Genomic DNA, 13,938 nt, shown 5'->3' with positions numbered 1-13,938 from the left:
AACTTTTTTGTTTTTGTTTTAAACGGTAGAAACTTTTTAAAGAAAAACAAGCTTTTCTGTAAAATACTAATTTTGGTTGTCATATTTTTCCCTGCCCCAGTAGAGGCTATATGTTGAATTTTACTTAAATTTTGTAATATGTTGAAGATAGTGTTTTAGCAAAAGGTTTGGGGAAGGTTAACCAAAAAAGTATAATTAAGTTTTAAATTCCTTCTGAACATAAAAATTCAGATTTATGTTTTATACTTTTTGGCTGAAATTTGTGTCCTATATTGGACTTACATAGTAAGATGAACAAAAAGGTAATTAGTCCAAAAAAATACAAAAAGACCATTATAAATGGTTTTTTGACTATCTGATACTAAGCTATATAAGAGTTTTTAGGTGTATTGGTATTTTTTTCTGATTGAATTTTGTTTTAGATGCCATTCTAAATATGGTGAATATTGCCGCTAATATTCTGGGAGCAAAAACTGAAGACCTGACAGAAGGTACCTAATCATTTTATGGGTCTTTTAAATATCTGATACTCCAAGGGTCATTCTAGTTAGGAAAATTAATTAATAAGCCAAGGAACTTAATTTTTCATTTAGAAATATAGAAGTGAATCAAAGGGACTTACTAATCTTCTATTATTCATTGTTTATTTGAATTTCATAAGTTCTCTCATAATACGATCCTGTCTATATAAAATTCATGAATTTCTTTTTTGACTCTTCCTGCTGTAGAAGTAATAATTTTATCCCTTATCTCTTTCCTGAAGTTTTCTAGTGGTACTTCATGCATGCTTTTATTTATCAAATAAATACTCAATTTACAAAGTGATTTTTTTTTCCCCCTCTACAGAATGCCAAATATGAGTATTAACAGCAAGGAGAAACCATCTTCCTTTTTTTGTTCTTAGAAAATACTTAGCTCCAAGTGCGAACTTAAAATGACCCATACATTTCTTCTTATTCTCTTTAGTAACTCCTTTAGGTGTCTAGAAGGCATGTTAATCACTTAAGATTACACAGAATTTATAGTCATTTGAGTTGCTTTAATTATCTGAGAAGTTGAGAATATGCATAATTTGTAGTTCTGACTTTGTACACAAATGGTCATTTCTTTCTAAAAGAACCTTGATGAAGAAAATAAAGTCTGCAGTAGCAAACCTATTTGACTTTTTTTCTCCCCCAGAAACTAAAGTTCCTTATTTGTTATAGTGAAATATTGTCACGGCATAGCTTTTTAAAATTAAACTCAACATGGGTATCTTTCTTAAAATAGGAAATAAAAGTATATCTGAGAATGCCACTGCCACAGCTGCACCTAAAATGCCTGACTTAGCTCCTGTTTCAACTCCTGTTCCATCACCTGAGTAAGTTATATTGTGATATTAGAGTTCTGTTAAAATGGAGAGCCGAATGTACTAGTACATAGAAAGGTACTTGGGGTTTATGTGTGAAATAATTATCTATAGAAAGCTCTGAATCATAGGGTAAGCATTCCACAGCCACTTAAAATATCTTTGAGTTGCTTCTTGGGTACCAGGAATGCACTTCACTTCAGACCAGATGTTTGTTGTTTTGATATTATATATTACTTCTATTATTCACAATACTGAATCTTTTTCTTATTGCAAATAATTGGCCTAATTCTGCAGGTGTAGGTTTGAGGACAAATTTTAAAAGCTTGCATTTATTAAGTTCAAATTTAAAAGCATTGATTAAGTACCTGTGCTGTGCCTCAAAAGCTACAAAGGTGCCTGATATTCCTAGAGCGGTGATTCTTAAATTATGTATTTGTCTCGAAACAAACTCTTACAGTGTTCACTTTCTTAAATTGAATTAGATAGACGTCTTCTCCCGGACTGCAGTGGGGCACTTTAGACAGGAATGTCTGTCATGTAGTTAAAATAGAATGTCCTCATTTCTTTAGTTTTTTCTACCAGAGATGATTAAGGTTTTTTGCCACTTCTTCTTATCTATAACAGCTAAGCTCATAGACCGGATAATTGGGTATAGTTATTGTAAGTTTATGTGTATTTCATAGATATACTCTGTAAAATGTTGAAAGCCTTTTGTCTCAGAACTCTGCTTAACAGGATGAGATATTTGAACAGGGAAATATGTAATGAAACGTGCAGTGGGTATGGTTTGAGCTGTAATTCCTAAATACCATACTAAATAAAAACTGAGATTTTTGTGCTTTGAAGGGCACAGTGACATACTTGTATTCTGTGTTTATTTGTAAAATGACTAAAGATATTTGTTTATTGGATGACTAGAGAGAAAATATAGCATTCTATGTCATTGAGTCCTAGGAGGTCCTAAGAAATCTGTTTAGGATAGGGACATTCTTGGTATTGTCTCTAATTATGTGGAACTGTGCCTCCTAGTCCCAGTTTTAGGACTAGGCTTCTTCAGTTAACAACACATAGTATGTCTTATTTTTCAAAACTAAAGGAAACTGATTTCACTTTATATATGTGTATATACACACACACACATACACATATATACACACTCTCCTCCATATAGACATATGAATATTTATTGGAAGATACCACATCAGGCTTATATAGTAGTTTTTACTTTTCTCTGTTAGTTTGATTTTAATAGATTTTTTATATAATTGCTTACTTTTTAGTTTAATGTTTCTTTATATTTGTTTTAAATTCTTTTTATTACTATATGGCAACCCTTTGAAGAAAATAAATGAAAATGAAAGAATCCATGATAGGGTGTCACTGTTAAAGTTACTATGAAAAGATGACTTACTTTCTTTTCCCACATTTGAGTTTTTTAAAGTATAGCTCTGATTAGGGTATATATAGATGGTATATAACTTAATTTGTACCAAATTAATTCATTTTAGTTTTTCTCCCTCCCTTTCTTCAGACACTGCTCCTTTTTACTGTCTAAATTTATGTTGTAGATAGTAAGCAATAAAGATGTAAGAAATGTTATTAGAGACCATATATCTATATATCATCTATTTAGAGAAGCATAGTCTAATTATGTTTTAGTTTTGTCCATTTACTTACTGTCAAGATGAAAATCTAGCTTTTAGATACTATTTTATTCCTGCCTTTGCTGCTATGATATTAGTCTTTATTCAAAGACATTTCCTGGCATTCTTAGTAATTTTTCAGAGTAGGAAAATTATATATGAAGATGTTTCTTTCTGGTATTCAAGTGACTTTATTTTTTCAGTTTGTACCTTTTGTACTGTAAGGGCTGCACCTGGAAATGTATTTTTATCTTGGAATGAACCACAGACATTATAATTTACAGCACTATTCCTACCAGCTCCATCCCCCTACTCCCCTACCTTACATACATACTCTAGATCCTACAGATGGTATTAAGTTACAGATGGGGCACTATTTATTATTAGCTAGGACTTTCATTAGAGTTGTTAAGTATTTGGCTTTAAATAATAGAAAATTAGCCCAGATGATGTTAAGATTATTTTGGGGAGGGAGGGATGCAGATAATCGTGTGTGTATGTGTAATGCTGCCCTGGAATTCCTCAAGTCATCCACAGAAAAATTTTCTTTGAGAAATCTAGCTACCTTTTAAAAGTATGATATTCAAATACAAAGTGCATTCATATATTAAGAATCCCAGATTCTAGTTCCTAGAATCCACATGTAAGCAATTCTTAAATAGATATTTTTAAAAAGCAAGTTTGATTTAGTAAATAGTGATTTGAGTCATCTGACTGATCACTTGATAAATGGTCTTTCTGTTACCATTTCTGAATAATACTTGTTTTTATAATGAAACTGACTTTTGAAGGGGAAAAATTCATCCGAAAAAAAATTTCAGTTTCTTCTATATTTCTAGTCTTCCTTTTATTTGACGTATGATACATTGATTTTTAGCATAATTTTAACTTTAGATTTCTAATTAAAGTGATACGTAATTATGGTATGTATTTCTAGGTTTGTAACCACCAAAGGACACATACATGATACAGAGCTATCATCACCTGATACTCCAAAAGAGAGTCCAATTGTACAGCTGGTTCAAGAGGAAGAAGAGGAGGCAAGTCCATCTACAGTGACCCTTCTGGGTAGCGGTGAACAGGAGGATGAATCATCACCCTGGTTTGAGTCAGAGACACAAATATTTTGCAGTGAACTGACCACAGTTTGTTGTATTTCTAGTTTTTCGGAATACATATATAAATGGTGTTCAGTTAGAGTTGCTCTTTATCGGCAACGTAGCAGAACTGCTGTGAGTAAAGAAAAAGATCATCTCATGTCGGTTCAACCACCATTACCACTTCCTGCAGAATCAGTGGATGTTTTAGTATTGCAACCTCCGAGTGGAGAATTGGACAGTAAGAGAAAGGAAAAGGATGCTGAAACTATTGTTCTAGGTGACTTAAGTAGTATGCACCAAGGTGATTTGATTAATCACAGTGCAGATGCAATTGAACTTGAACCAAGCCATCCTCAAACTCTTTCTCAGTCTCTTCTCTTAGATGTTACTCCAGAAATCCATTCATTACCTAAAACAGAAGTATCTGAGCCTAGTAAATATGAGGCAGGACCTACACCATCTCAAGTGATCCCTCAGGAGAATTCTGTTGAGTTTGATAATGAAACAGAAAAAAAGTCTGAGAGTTTTAGTTCTATAGAGAAGCCAGCTGTGATCTATGAAACAAATAAACTTAGTGAAGTAATGGATAATATTGTAAAAGAAGATATAAACTCCATGCACATTATCACAAGGCTATCTGAAACAGTAGTGCCACCTGTAAACACAGCTACTATGCCAGACGGTGAAGATGGGGAAGCCAAAATGAACATAGCTGACACACCAAAGCAAATTTTGACTCCTGTTATGGATTCTTCTTCGTTACCTGAAGTGAGAGAGGAAGAACAGTCTCCGGAAGATGCCCTTTTAAGAGGGCTACAGAGGACAGCTACAGACTTTTATGCCGAATTGCAAAATTCAACAGATCTAGGATACACTAATGGAAATCTTGTACATGGATCAAACCAAAAGGAGTCAGTATTTATGAGACTTAATAATCGTATAAAAGCCTTAGAAGTTAACATGTCTCTCAGTGGCCGCTATCTGGAGGAGCTTAGCCAAAGGTAAGCTTTATTATCAATTAGCACATTCTGCTTTGCAACGTAAGTAGCATAGTATGTTTTCTGGGTAGAGGATTAATTATCTCATGATTTAGTACTAGTCAGTACCATTTTAGCTGGAGAGAGTGTTACTTAGATGTTGATCAGTGACTTAAAGAATTGATTTTCTTTTTTAGAAGTACTAAGCGATGTAATATCTTTATCACAAGTTTGAATTATCTTTAATCAGTTTTTCCTTTCTTCTGTTGTTTAACTTTAGCCACTTTTACTGTTTGGCTCCCACACTACTCATCTGAAAATTATAGTATTATATAACATATATATATATACACACATACATATACACATTCATATACACACACACACACACACTGTATATGTAATATCTATAAAAATATTAGATATTGAAGCTTTTAGTGGAACTAGACAAGATAACAAGTAAGAGTTTAAATCAGTGAAGACGAGAGTAGACTGAACTGGATGATTAGGCAACATTTGCAGTCTTTCAAAGAAGTCCTAGAATCCTAGTTCTCGTTGTGATAATTTATGCTCTTGTGCTCATAAGTGCCAGTGTGCTTATGCAGTGATTAGGGACCCCAGGCACAATTCTCCATTTTTTTATACCTGTTTACTCTTTTTTATCCCTTAAGTGTCCAGTGTCCTCAGGGCTTCTCCAACATTTTGCAACCACCTAGGCACTAAGTGTCCAGAATGTCTGAAACACCACCTTTCCCTACTCCTTTTTTTTTCTTTTTAAAATTTTTTATTGTTATGTTAATCACCATATCCCTACTCCTTTTAAATTAAAATGCCACTACTGAGATTGCACTAAGGTCATCATTATATACTAATGGGTTTCCTCCTAATCCACAGAATTTATTGGCAAATTGTGTGTGCATGTGCATGCATGCCCACTTAAATACCTCCTACCTGGGGCACCTGGGTGGCTCAGTTAAGTGTCTGCCTTCAGCTTAGGTCATGATCTCGGGGTTCTGGGATTGAGCCCCACATCGGGCTCCCTGCTCAGTGGGGAGTCTGCTTCTCCTTCTTCCTCTACCCTTCCCTCCCACCCCCACTTGTGCTCTCTCTTCTCTCAAATAAATAAAATCTTAAAAAAAAAAAAGTACCTCCTACCTGCTTCTCTCTACCCTAATTGCCCCCCTAAGGGAACCACAGAAATTACTGATTCTTTTTAATTTTTTGTTGAGATATAATTAATTTCAGATATGCAACATAATGATTTGATATTTGTATATTGTAAAATGATCACCACAATAAGTCTAGTTAACATTTATTACCACACGATTACAAGATTTTTTCCTTGCGACAAGAACTTTCAAGATCTACTCTCCTAGCAACTTTCAAATACAGAGTATTATTAACTATAGTTACCATGCTATACATTACATCCCCATTACTTATACATTCTATAACTGGAAATTTATACCTTTTGACCCCCTTTGCCCATTTCTCCCATCTTCCATCCCCTACCTCTGATAACCACCAATTTGTTCTCTGTATCTCTGAGTTTGAGGGTATTACTGTCATCATTATTATTACTGTATTCCACATATAAGTGAGATCGTATGGCATTTGTCTTTCTCTGTCTGACTTATTTCATTTAGCATAACGCCCTCAAGTCCATCCATTCATGTTATTGCAAATGGCAAGATTTCCTTCTTTTTTTGTGGCTGAATAATATTCCACTGTGTACAGATACCGCATTTACTATATCCATTTATCATTCGATGGACACTTAGGTTGTTGCCATGTCTTGGCTATTGTACATAATGCTGCAGTGAACATGGGAGTACGTATATCTTTTCAACTTAGTGTTTTTCATTTTCTTCAGATAAATACTCAGAAGTTGAGTTGCTGGATCATAAAGTAGTTCTATTTTTAATTTTTGAGGAACCTCCCTACTGTTTTCCAGAGTGGCTGTGTCAATTTGCATTTCTACCAACAAGGCTTCCCTTTTCTCTACATCATTGCCAACATGTGTTATGTCTTATATTTTTTGATAACAGCCATTCTAACAGATGTGAGGTGATCTCTCATTGTGATTTTGATTTGTATTTCCATGATGATTAGTGATGTTGAGCATCTTTTCATGTACCTGTTGGCCATCGTATGACTGTGGAGAAGGCCTGTTTATATCCTGTGCCACTGTTTTAATTGGATTCTTTAATTTTTTATTATTGAGAGGTATATATTCTTTATGTATTTTGGATATTAACTCCATAAGATATATGATTTGCAAAGTTTTTCTCCCATTTGGTAAGTTGCCTTTTCATTTCATTGATGGTTTCTTTTGCTATACAGAAGCTTTTTAGTTTGATATGTACTCGTTTATTTTTGCTTTTGTTGTCAAGTCCAAAAAACCGTCACCAAGATCAAAGTCAAGGAGCTTACCACCTGTGTTCTGAGTTTTATGATTTCAGGTCTTACATTCAAGTCTTTAATCCATTTTGAGTTATTTTTGGTGTATGGTGTAAGATAGCAATCCACTCTCATTCCTTTGAATGTGGCTGTCCAGTTTTCCCAACATAATTTATTGAAGAGACTGTTCTTTCCCCATTTTATATTCTTAGCTCCTTTGTCATAAATTGATTGATCATATATGTGACTAATCTTACATAATAGTAGTGAGATGTGTAGAATTGATGTTAAGGTAGCAAATACCTCAAGGGATCTCTTTAATTTACCTGTGTAACTGTTCCAGGCCTCGATAAGAGTCATTTTCAAAAAAAAGTAGATTTATCTCCTATATTGCAATCAGAAGTGTGTTTCCAGTAATAAGTTAAGAAATATGAAATTAAAGCTAATTTAATAAATCCTTTCTTACTCCGTAGGTACCGAAAACAAATGGAAGAAATGCAAAAGGCTTTTAATAAAACAATAGTAAAACTTCAGAATACTTCAAGAATAGCAGAGGAGCAGGTTGGTCATCTTCAACCCTTATTTACTTTTTATATAAATTTCTTTTGAATTTTGTAGGCTCTTGCTGGTAAGAAGGATAAGTAGTGTTGGTTCATTTTTTTCCCCTGATAGGTGGTGATAAGCCTATTATATGATGTCATGTTTGAGAAATTACCTAGCTATTAGCATCTACATCTCCTCTAGAGAAAATTTTCTTGAGCATTATTCCTATTACATTCCTAAGTTTGTGTGTGTATATGTGGTAGAAATGCAGTGGCCTTTTTTTAAGCAGCTTTGTTAAAATCAAATCTTTTGTGATTTTCTACACAGATAATCTAATTGATTGCAAATAAGTACAGTTCTGTTTCTTCTTTTTAATCCTTACACCTTTTCTTCTTTTTTCCCCCCCTCTGTCTCTTGCCTGTGATGCAATATGACTGGTAATATTGGCCATTAGCCTGTCTTGTTGATTTTAAGGAAACAATTTCAGTATTGCACAATTTCAGTATTGAAATATCCAGATGAAAGTTTTTACAGTGTGTTACTATGATGAAGAAATTTTATACTTTTCTAAAAGTTTATCTGGGACTAGGGGATGGTGAGATGAAGTGAGGAGGCCTGAGGTTTCAGAGTTTAGTTGCATCTTACTGCTAGTTCCTAACACAATCCAGTTGTGGTTCCATACAGATTTCCTCCTTTAGTTTTTTTTTTTTTTTAATTGAAGTTTGAGAGTTATTTAAAATGTATTCGGAATACAAGTCCTTTATTAGAGATATACTTTGCAAATATTTTCTCCCAGTTCATTGTTTTGTCATTCTCTTAAAAGTGCCTTTTGAAGAGCAGTTTTTAATTTGTTAAAGCCTGTTTATTTTCTCTTTGCTCTATAAAATCTTTCCCTAACCCAGAGTCACAAAGAATTTTTCCTGTTTTCTTCTAAAAGTTTTATAGTTTTCGTTTTACATTAGATTTATAATCTATTTTAATTTTTACATGTTCTAAAGTATGGCTCAAAGTTTTTTGGTGGGGAGGGGGATAGAAAAACATGAGTAAATTTCCCTTTATTCCAGTATCATTGTTGAAAAGACTACCCTTCCCCCCTGAATTTCCTTTGTACTTTTGATAAATATAAATCAATTCTCTGTGTATATATATATATTACATATGTCTGTTTCAGGGCTTCTCTTTTGTTCTGTTCATCTATTTTTATGCTGATACCAGACTGTTGCGATTATTGTAGCTTTATAGGAACTCTTGAAATCACATAGTGTGAATCTTCCAACTTTGTTCATCTCTTCCAAAATTGTTTTGGCTAATATTGATTTTAGAATCAACTTGTCAATTTCTACAAAAAACAACCTGTTTACATCTTGATTAGATTTTACTGAATTTATATATCAGTTCGTAGGATTAACATCTTAACAATATTGTCTTCTGACCCATGAACACAGTAGTTATTTAGTTCTTCATTAATTTTAATGGTTAAAATGATTTCCCCTCTATATTTTCTCATCTCAAAGACTTATTTAAATACTTTTAAATAATTTGTGTGTTATTAACAGTATTGGAGGTAAACCTTGATTGGAAGTGTTGACTAACTTATTAAATTTCATAGCTTTTTCTTCAAATGTTTATAACTATCTGGAATTTTTCAGTATTTGTCAAATGTGAGTCAGAAGAAAGTTTAATGAGTCAGGTTCAGCATTTGAAACAGATGAAGTAGGATAGAAAGTATCACAGAGTATTGCAGTAAGTGAAGTAAGTGAAACTTTTTGTTACAGTTTTATGTATCCATCTCCCCCCAGCCTACCCCCCAACCCTGCGTGGGCCCATGCACACACACACACACACAGTTGAGATTTAAAACTTATTTATTTTAAGATATTTATTTATTTATTTGAGAGAGAGAGCACAAGCAGGGAGACCGGAGGCAGAGGGAGAGGGAGAATCAGACTTCCTGCTGAGCAGGGAGCCCAATGTGGGGCTCGATCCAAGGACCCTGGGATCATGCTGAACCAGAGGCAGGCGCTTAACTACTGAGCCACCCAGGTGCCCCTAAAACTTATTTAAATCTAAATTTGAAAAACTTAGGTCTAAAGTGATAAATGGTTATATAGCTATTTTGTAATGATCCTAAATAGAGTGTTAGATTTTCTTTACATTCTGCCCTCTTCCTCCTCCCCAAATTCAGTAGTAAGTTGAAATTTTCAATACAGTCTCCCTATTAATATAGGATCCTGACCATGAGTATGATGCATAATTCCCTAAAATATGCATGCAGATATTTTACATAAAGGCATATTTGTTGATTATAAAAGTTAAAAATCTAGAGCTGGAAAGAAGGATGTTTTCGATTAATTTATTTTCGTTGATGATATCCAACGTTGACTAGATAAACTGTTGCAGATTTTTGACTATGGGACATCCTAAGTTCCATCCTAGTGTACAATAGACTAGAACTTTTAAAGCTTCTTGGTATGAGCCTGCTTTATATCCAAAAACATTTTTCAAAAATTTTCAACATGTTTTTGTGCTGACTGCTTTGGTTTAAAAATACATATGTGACAAAGTGCTTGTTTTGCATACAGCTGACTATATGCTGGTTTATACATGTAGAGCCCATATTAACTTGAAAAGGAATTTATTAACGTCTGTTAGATGGTAATCCAAATGGTAGCAGTAAATGGCAAAATGGTTTTTTGGAGGGGTAGGGGAGGAGGGTTCAACAGTCTCAGATTCATTTTTTGGTTTTTTTTTTTTTTAATTTCTGGTCACACTTCATTCATTAGAAGCTTCCTATTAATATTTTTTTTTCTTGAGGAACTTAGTAATTTTACTGGAACTTACAGTGTATTTAATGTACAGATGAAACTTTCACACACACAAAAATAATATTGCTTCCTTTATGATAGGATCAGCGGCAAACTGAAGCCATCCAGTTACTACAGGCACAATTGACCAACATGACACAGCTTGTTTCAAACTTATCAACAACAGTGGCAGAATTAAAACACGAGGTATTGTTATTTGCTGGTATTTAAGACACACTGCATATATAGAGGTTGTCATAAAGGCAGGCTTGTTAAGAACATGGTATCTAAGAACTTCAACCAAACAAAATGGTCATTTATAGAGAACTTGTTTAGAATACCAGAATGTGGCATTTTAAAGTTTTGGAAATATACTAATTATGATAATTTTTTGGAAAACAAGGCATTCATAGTTTAGGGCTTACCTAAAATATGGTTATAAAGCAATTCTATTAGGCCTTTTGCAAAGCACTGATACTTCATTTTCACTTCACAAAGGCTTATTGAGTTGTTTAACAAAGCAGAAATTTTATTGATTTAGTAAGTATTTATTGAGCATCCATTGTATGTGGGTGTGAGCGCTGTACAGTCCTTGGGGCGTACAGCAGTGAGTAGTCCCTGGCCACACAGAGCCTCTCTTCTGGGGGAGAGAGGGAATACATATAGTAAATATATGTGAAGGACAGTGGGATAGAAGATGAAATGTGTGTGTGTGGAGTGGTTTGGTAAGAGTTGCTCCTTTAGCTAGAGTGATTTTGGAAGGCTTATATGAGGCAGTGGCATTAGAACTTGACTGCTCAAGAGGCGAGCAGCTACATGCAGCCTAGAGTCAGAACAAACCTGTTACTAGCAGCACTAGGGCAAAGGACCCACGATTAGAAACAGTGTAATATATCTGAGGGCAGAAGGAAAATTGGCATGGCTGGAGCAGAATGAGGGGAAGGAGGGTAAGAAGTACCTTCAGGATATGATGGGGACTGGGTCTTGTAGGCCTTTGTAGGCAATTTAGAGTTTGAATTTTATTCTAATCATTGCAACTCATTGGAAAGAATTAAGAAGTGACAGGAGTCATCTCATTGATGCTGCTTGGAGAAACTCCCCATTTGTCGCTCTGTGGAGAATTGCCTCTTAAGAAACTGCAAAAGCAGAAGTGGGGAGGAGACCAACTAGAATGCAGTCGCAGTAACCTGGGTGAGGTGATGTTGGTTTGGACTAGGGTTTTAGAAGTGGAGAACAGTGTGAAGTTGTTGAATTCAGGAAATATTTAAGAGAAAGACAAGCCTTGATGAAAGATTGGATATGTGGGATGTGGAACTAAGGATGACCCCCATGTTTTTGGCTTAAATAACTGGGTGATTGCTGGTTCATTATTACAAGATGGCAAAGACTAGGCAGGAGCCAGATTTTTTTTTTCTCCCCAAGTAGGAGGTAGTACAGATGGAAAAACACAGCAAATGTGACAAAATGTTAATTATTGGTAAACATAAGTGAAAGTCATGAATATGTTCATTCCTATTTTTAAAAATTTTCCATAGGTTTGAAAATGTTCAAAGATTTTAGGGGGGGAAAGGAAGACAGAGTAAGACATTACCTCAGTAGTACATTTTCTAAGAGCATGCCCTGCATTTTATGGTTTTGAAACACATGAAAAAATGTTTAAAATTATTTGTCCTTTGAATTTTATATCCCACTATATTTTTCCTAATAGAATTCTTAAATTATAATAACAAAATATAATATTTAATATTACTATAATATATAAAATATATAATAATTAAATCCTTTTCTCCTCTCAGGTTTCAGATCGACAAAGCTATCTTGTCATATCTTTGGTTCTCTGTGTTGTCTTGGGACTGATGCTTTGTATGCAACGCTGTCGAAACACTTCTCAATTTGATGGAGATTATATTTCAAAACTTCCTAAAAATAATCAGTATCCAAGCCCTAAAAGGTAATATCAGCATTTTAGTTCACATTTTTTACTGTTTTTTTATATTTTTGAGAAATTTGTATATTTCCCCATATGATATCTTAAAATTGCAGTTAAAACATCATTGGAACTAACAAGATAGCCCTGTATCTGGGAGGTTCTGTAGACTGGAATAAAGAAAACATTAATAGGAAGTGCATAAACCCTTGAAATATTTTGGTTGTGAAGGATGCTTGAATGTGGAGTTCAAAAGGAGAGGATTTATAGGTATTTTAATATAGCACCTTTTAGAGAATGATCCTTAATTTTTTTTTTACATGTAATAGTAATAATTGGTGTGTTACATTAGAGGTTAGTATTCTGTGGCATGTTCAGTTCTCAATAGCTTCCATCAAGCCCCAGCTGCAGAGTAAATTATATGTAGTTTACTCATTGTGCCCGATGTTGATTTTTCTTCATGTTTTAGGTGTTTCTCTTCCTATGATGATATGAATTTGAAAAGGAGAACTTCATTCCCACTCATCAGATCTAAGTCTCTACAGTTAACTGGCAAAGAAGGTAGATTTTTGTGCAATATACATATATATAAACAGGAATCAAGCTTACTTCTGGCAGAAGTAGAATGTCAGTGTTGTGTTCAAAACCATCTGCAACAGAATAATGGGTATAAGTAACCTTTGTGTTTGTGCTATGCCAAAGCCACCTTATCATTTTCACACTTTATATCTATCTTTATTCCTGAAAGCCCAGAGGGTGGGGAAGGAGGGCTTAGTTTAATTAGCCATTGGTAGCTTTGTTTGCACATGCTCCTGTTTAGAAGTATTTCTTTTTAGAAAGGGATGTTTGAGAAAGTTCAACAGATTTGGAAAACCTGAATGTGCTCCCATAGCATCCTGTGCTTATCTGCCTCCTCTCTTGTACAGGTGGGACCCCTTTTGTCTCTAGTTTAGGACTGTGAGGCACTTTCTAAAAAAAAAAAAAAGATCTAGTCTCTCTCTTTTTTATAGACCAGGGTCTATAATAGCATTCCATTGTCTAATACTCAATGAATACTTAAATGAATGAATTTGTACCGAGTAGCTCTTTTTCTATATTAGTTCTTTTATAATTAGCACTTACTGAGAGACTTAACTTTATAGCAGTTTTAAAATAACCAAGTTAATTATATATTTCAATTAGGATTGCTTTCT

General features: G+C 34.1%; 1 protein-coding gene across 5 annotated transcripts in view; it reads left to right on the top strand.

Annotated features, from left to right (window-relative positions):
• SUCO (SUN domain containing ossification factor) overlaps nucleotides 1-13,938 on the top strand; it is an 89,932-nt gene that overhangs the window by 63,122 nt on the left and 12,872 nt on the right. For 4 of the 5 annotated variants that reach the window (XM_088017021.1, XM_088017022.1, XM_028123027.1 and 1 more), the window contains 7 exons: nucleotides 423-491; nucleotides 1,270-1,360; nucleotides 3,932-5,095; nucleotides 7,945-8,032; nucleotides 10,921-11,025; nucleotides 12,615-12,769; nucleotides 13,215-13,306. In XM_088017021.1, the coding sequence (XP_087873147.1) occupies nucleotides 423-491; nucleotides 1,270-1,360; nucleotides 3,932-5,095; nucleotides 7,945-8,032; nucleotides 10,921-11,025; nucleotides 12,615-12,769; nucleotides 13,215-13,306 (1,764 nt within the window). The remainder of the gene's footprint in view (nucleotides 1-422; nucleotides 492-1,269; nucleotides 1,361-3,931; nucleotides 5,096-7,944; nucleotides 8,033-10,920; nucleotides 11,026-12,614; nucleotides 12,770-13,214; nucleotides 13,307-13,938) is intronic. The other variant, XM_028123029.1, reaches the window with a different exon arrangement.

Source organism: Eumetopias jubatus, unplaced genomic scaffold, assembly GCF_037043125.1.
Source record: "Eumetopias jubatus isolate StellerSeaLion01/CBP00866 unplaced genomic scaffold, mEumJub1_p1.0 scaffold_12, whole genome shotgun sequence".
NCBI classification, from domain to species: domain Eukaryota; kingdom Metazoa; phylum Chordata; class Mammalia; order Carnivora; family Otariidae; genus Eumetopias; species Eumetopias jubatus.
The sequence above is the reverse complement of the archived record's forward strand: the minus strand, read 5'-3'. Positions and strand labels throughout refer to the sequence as shown.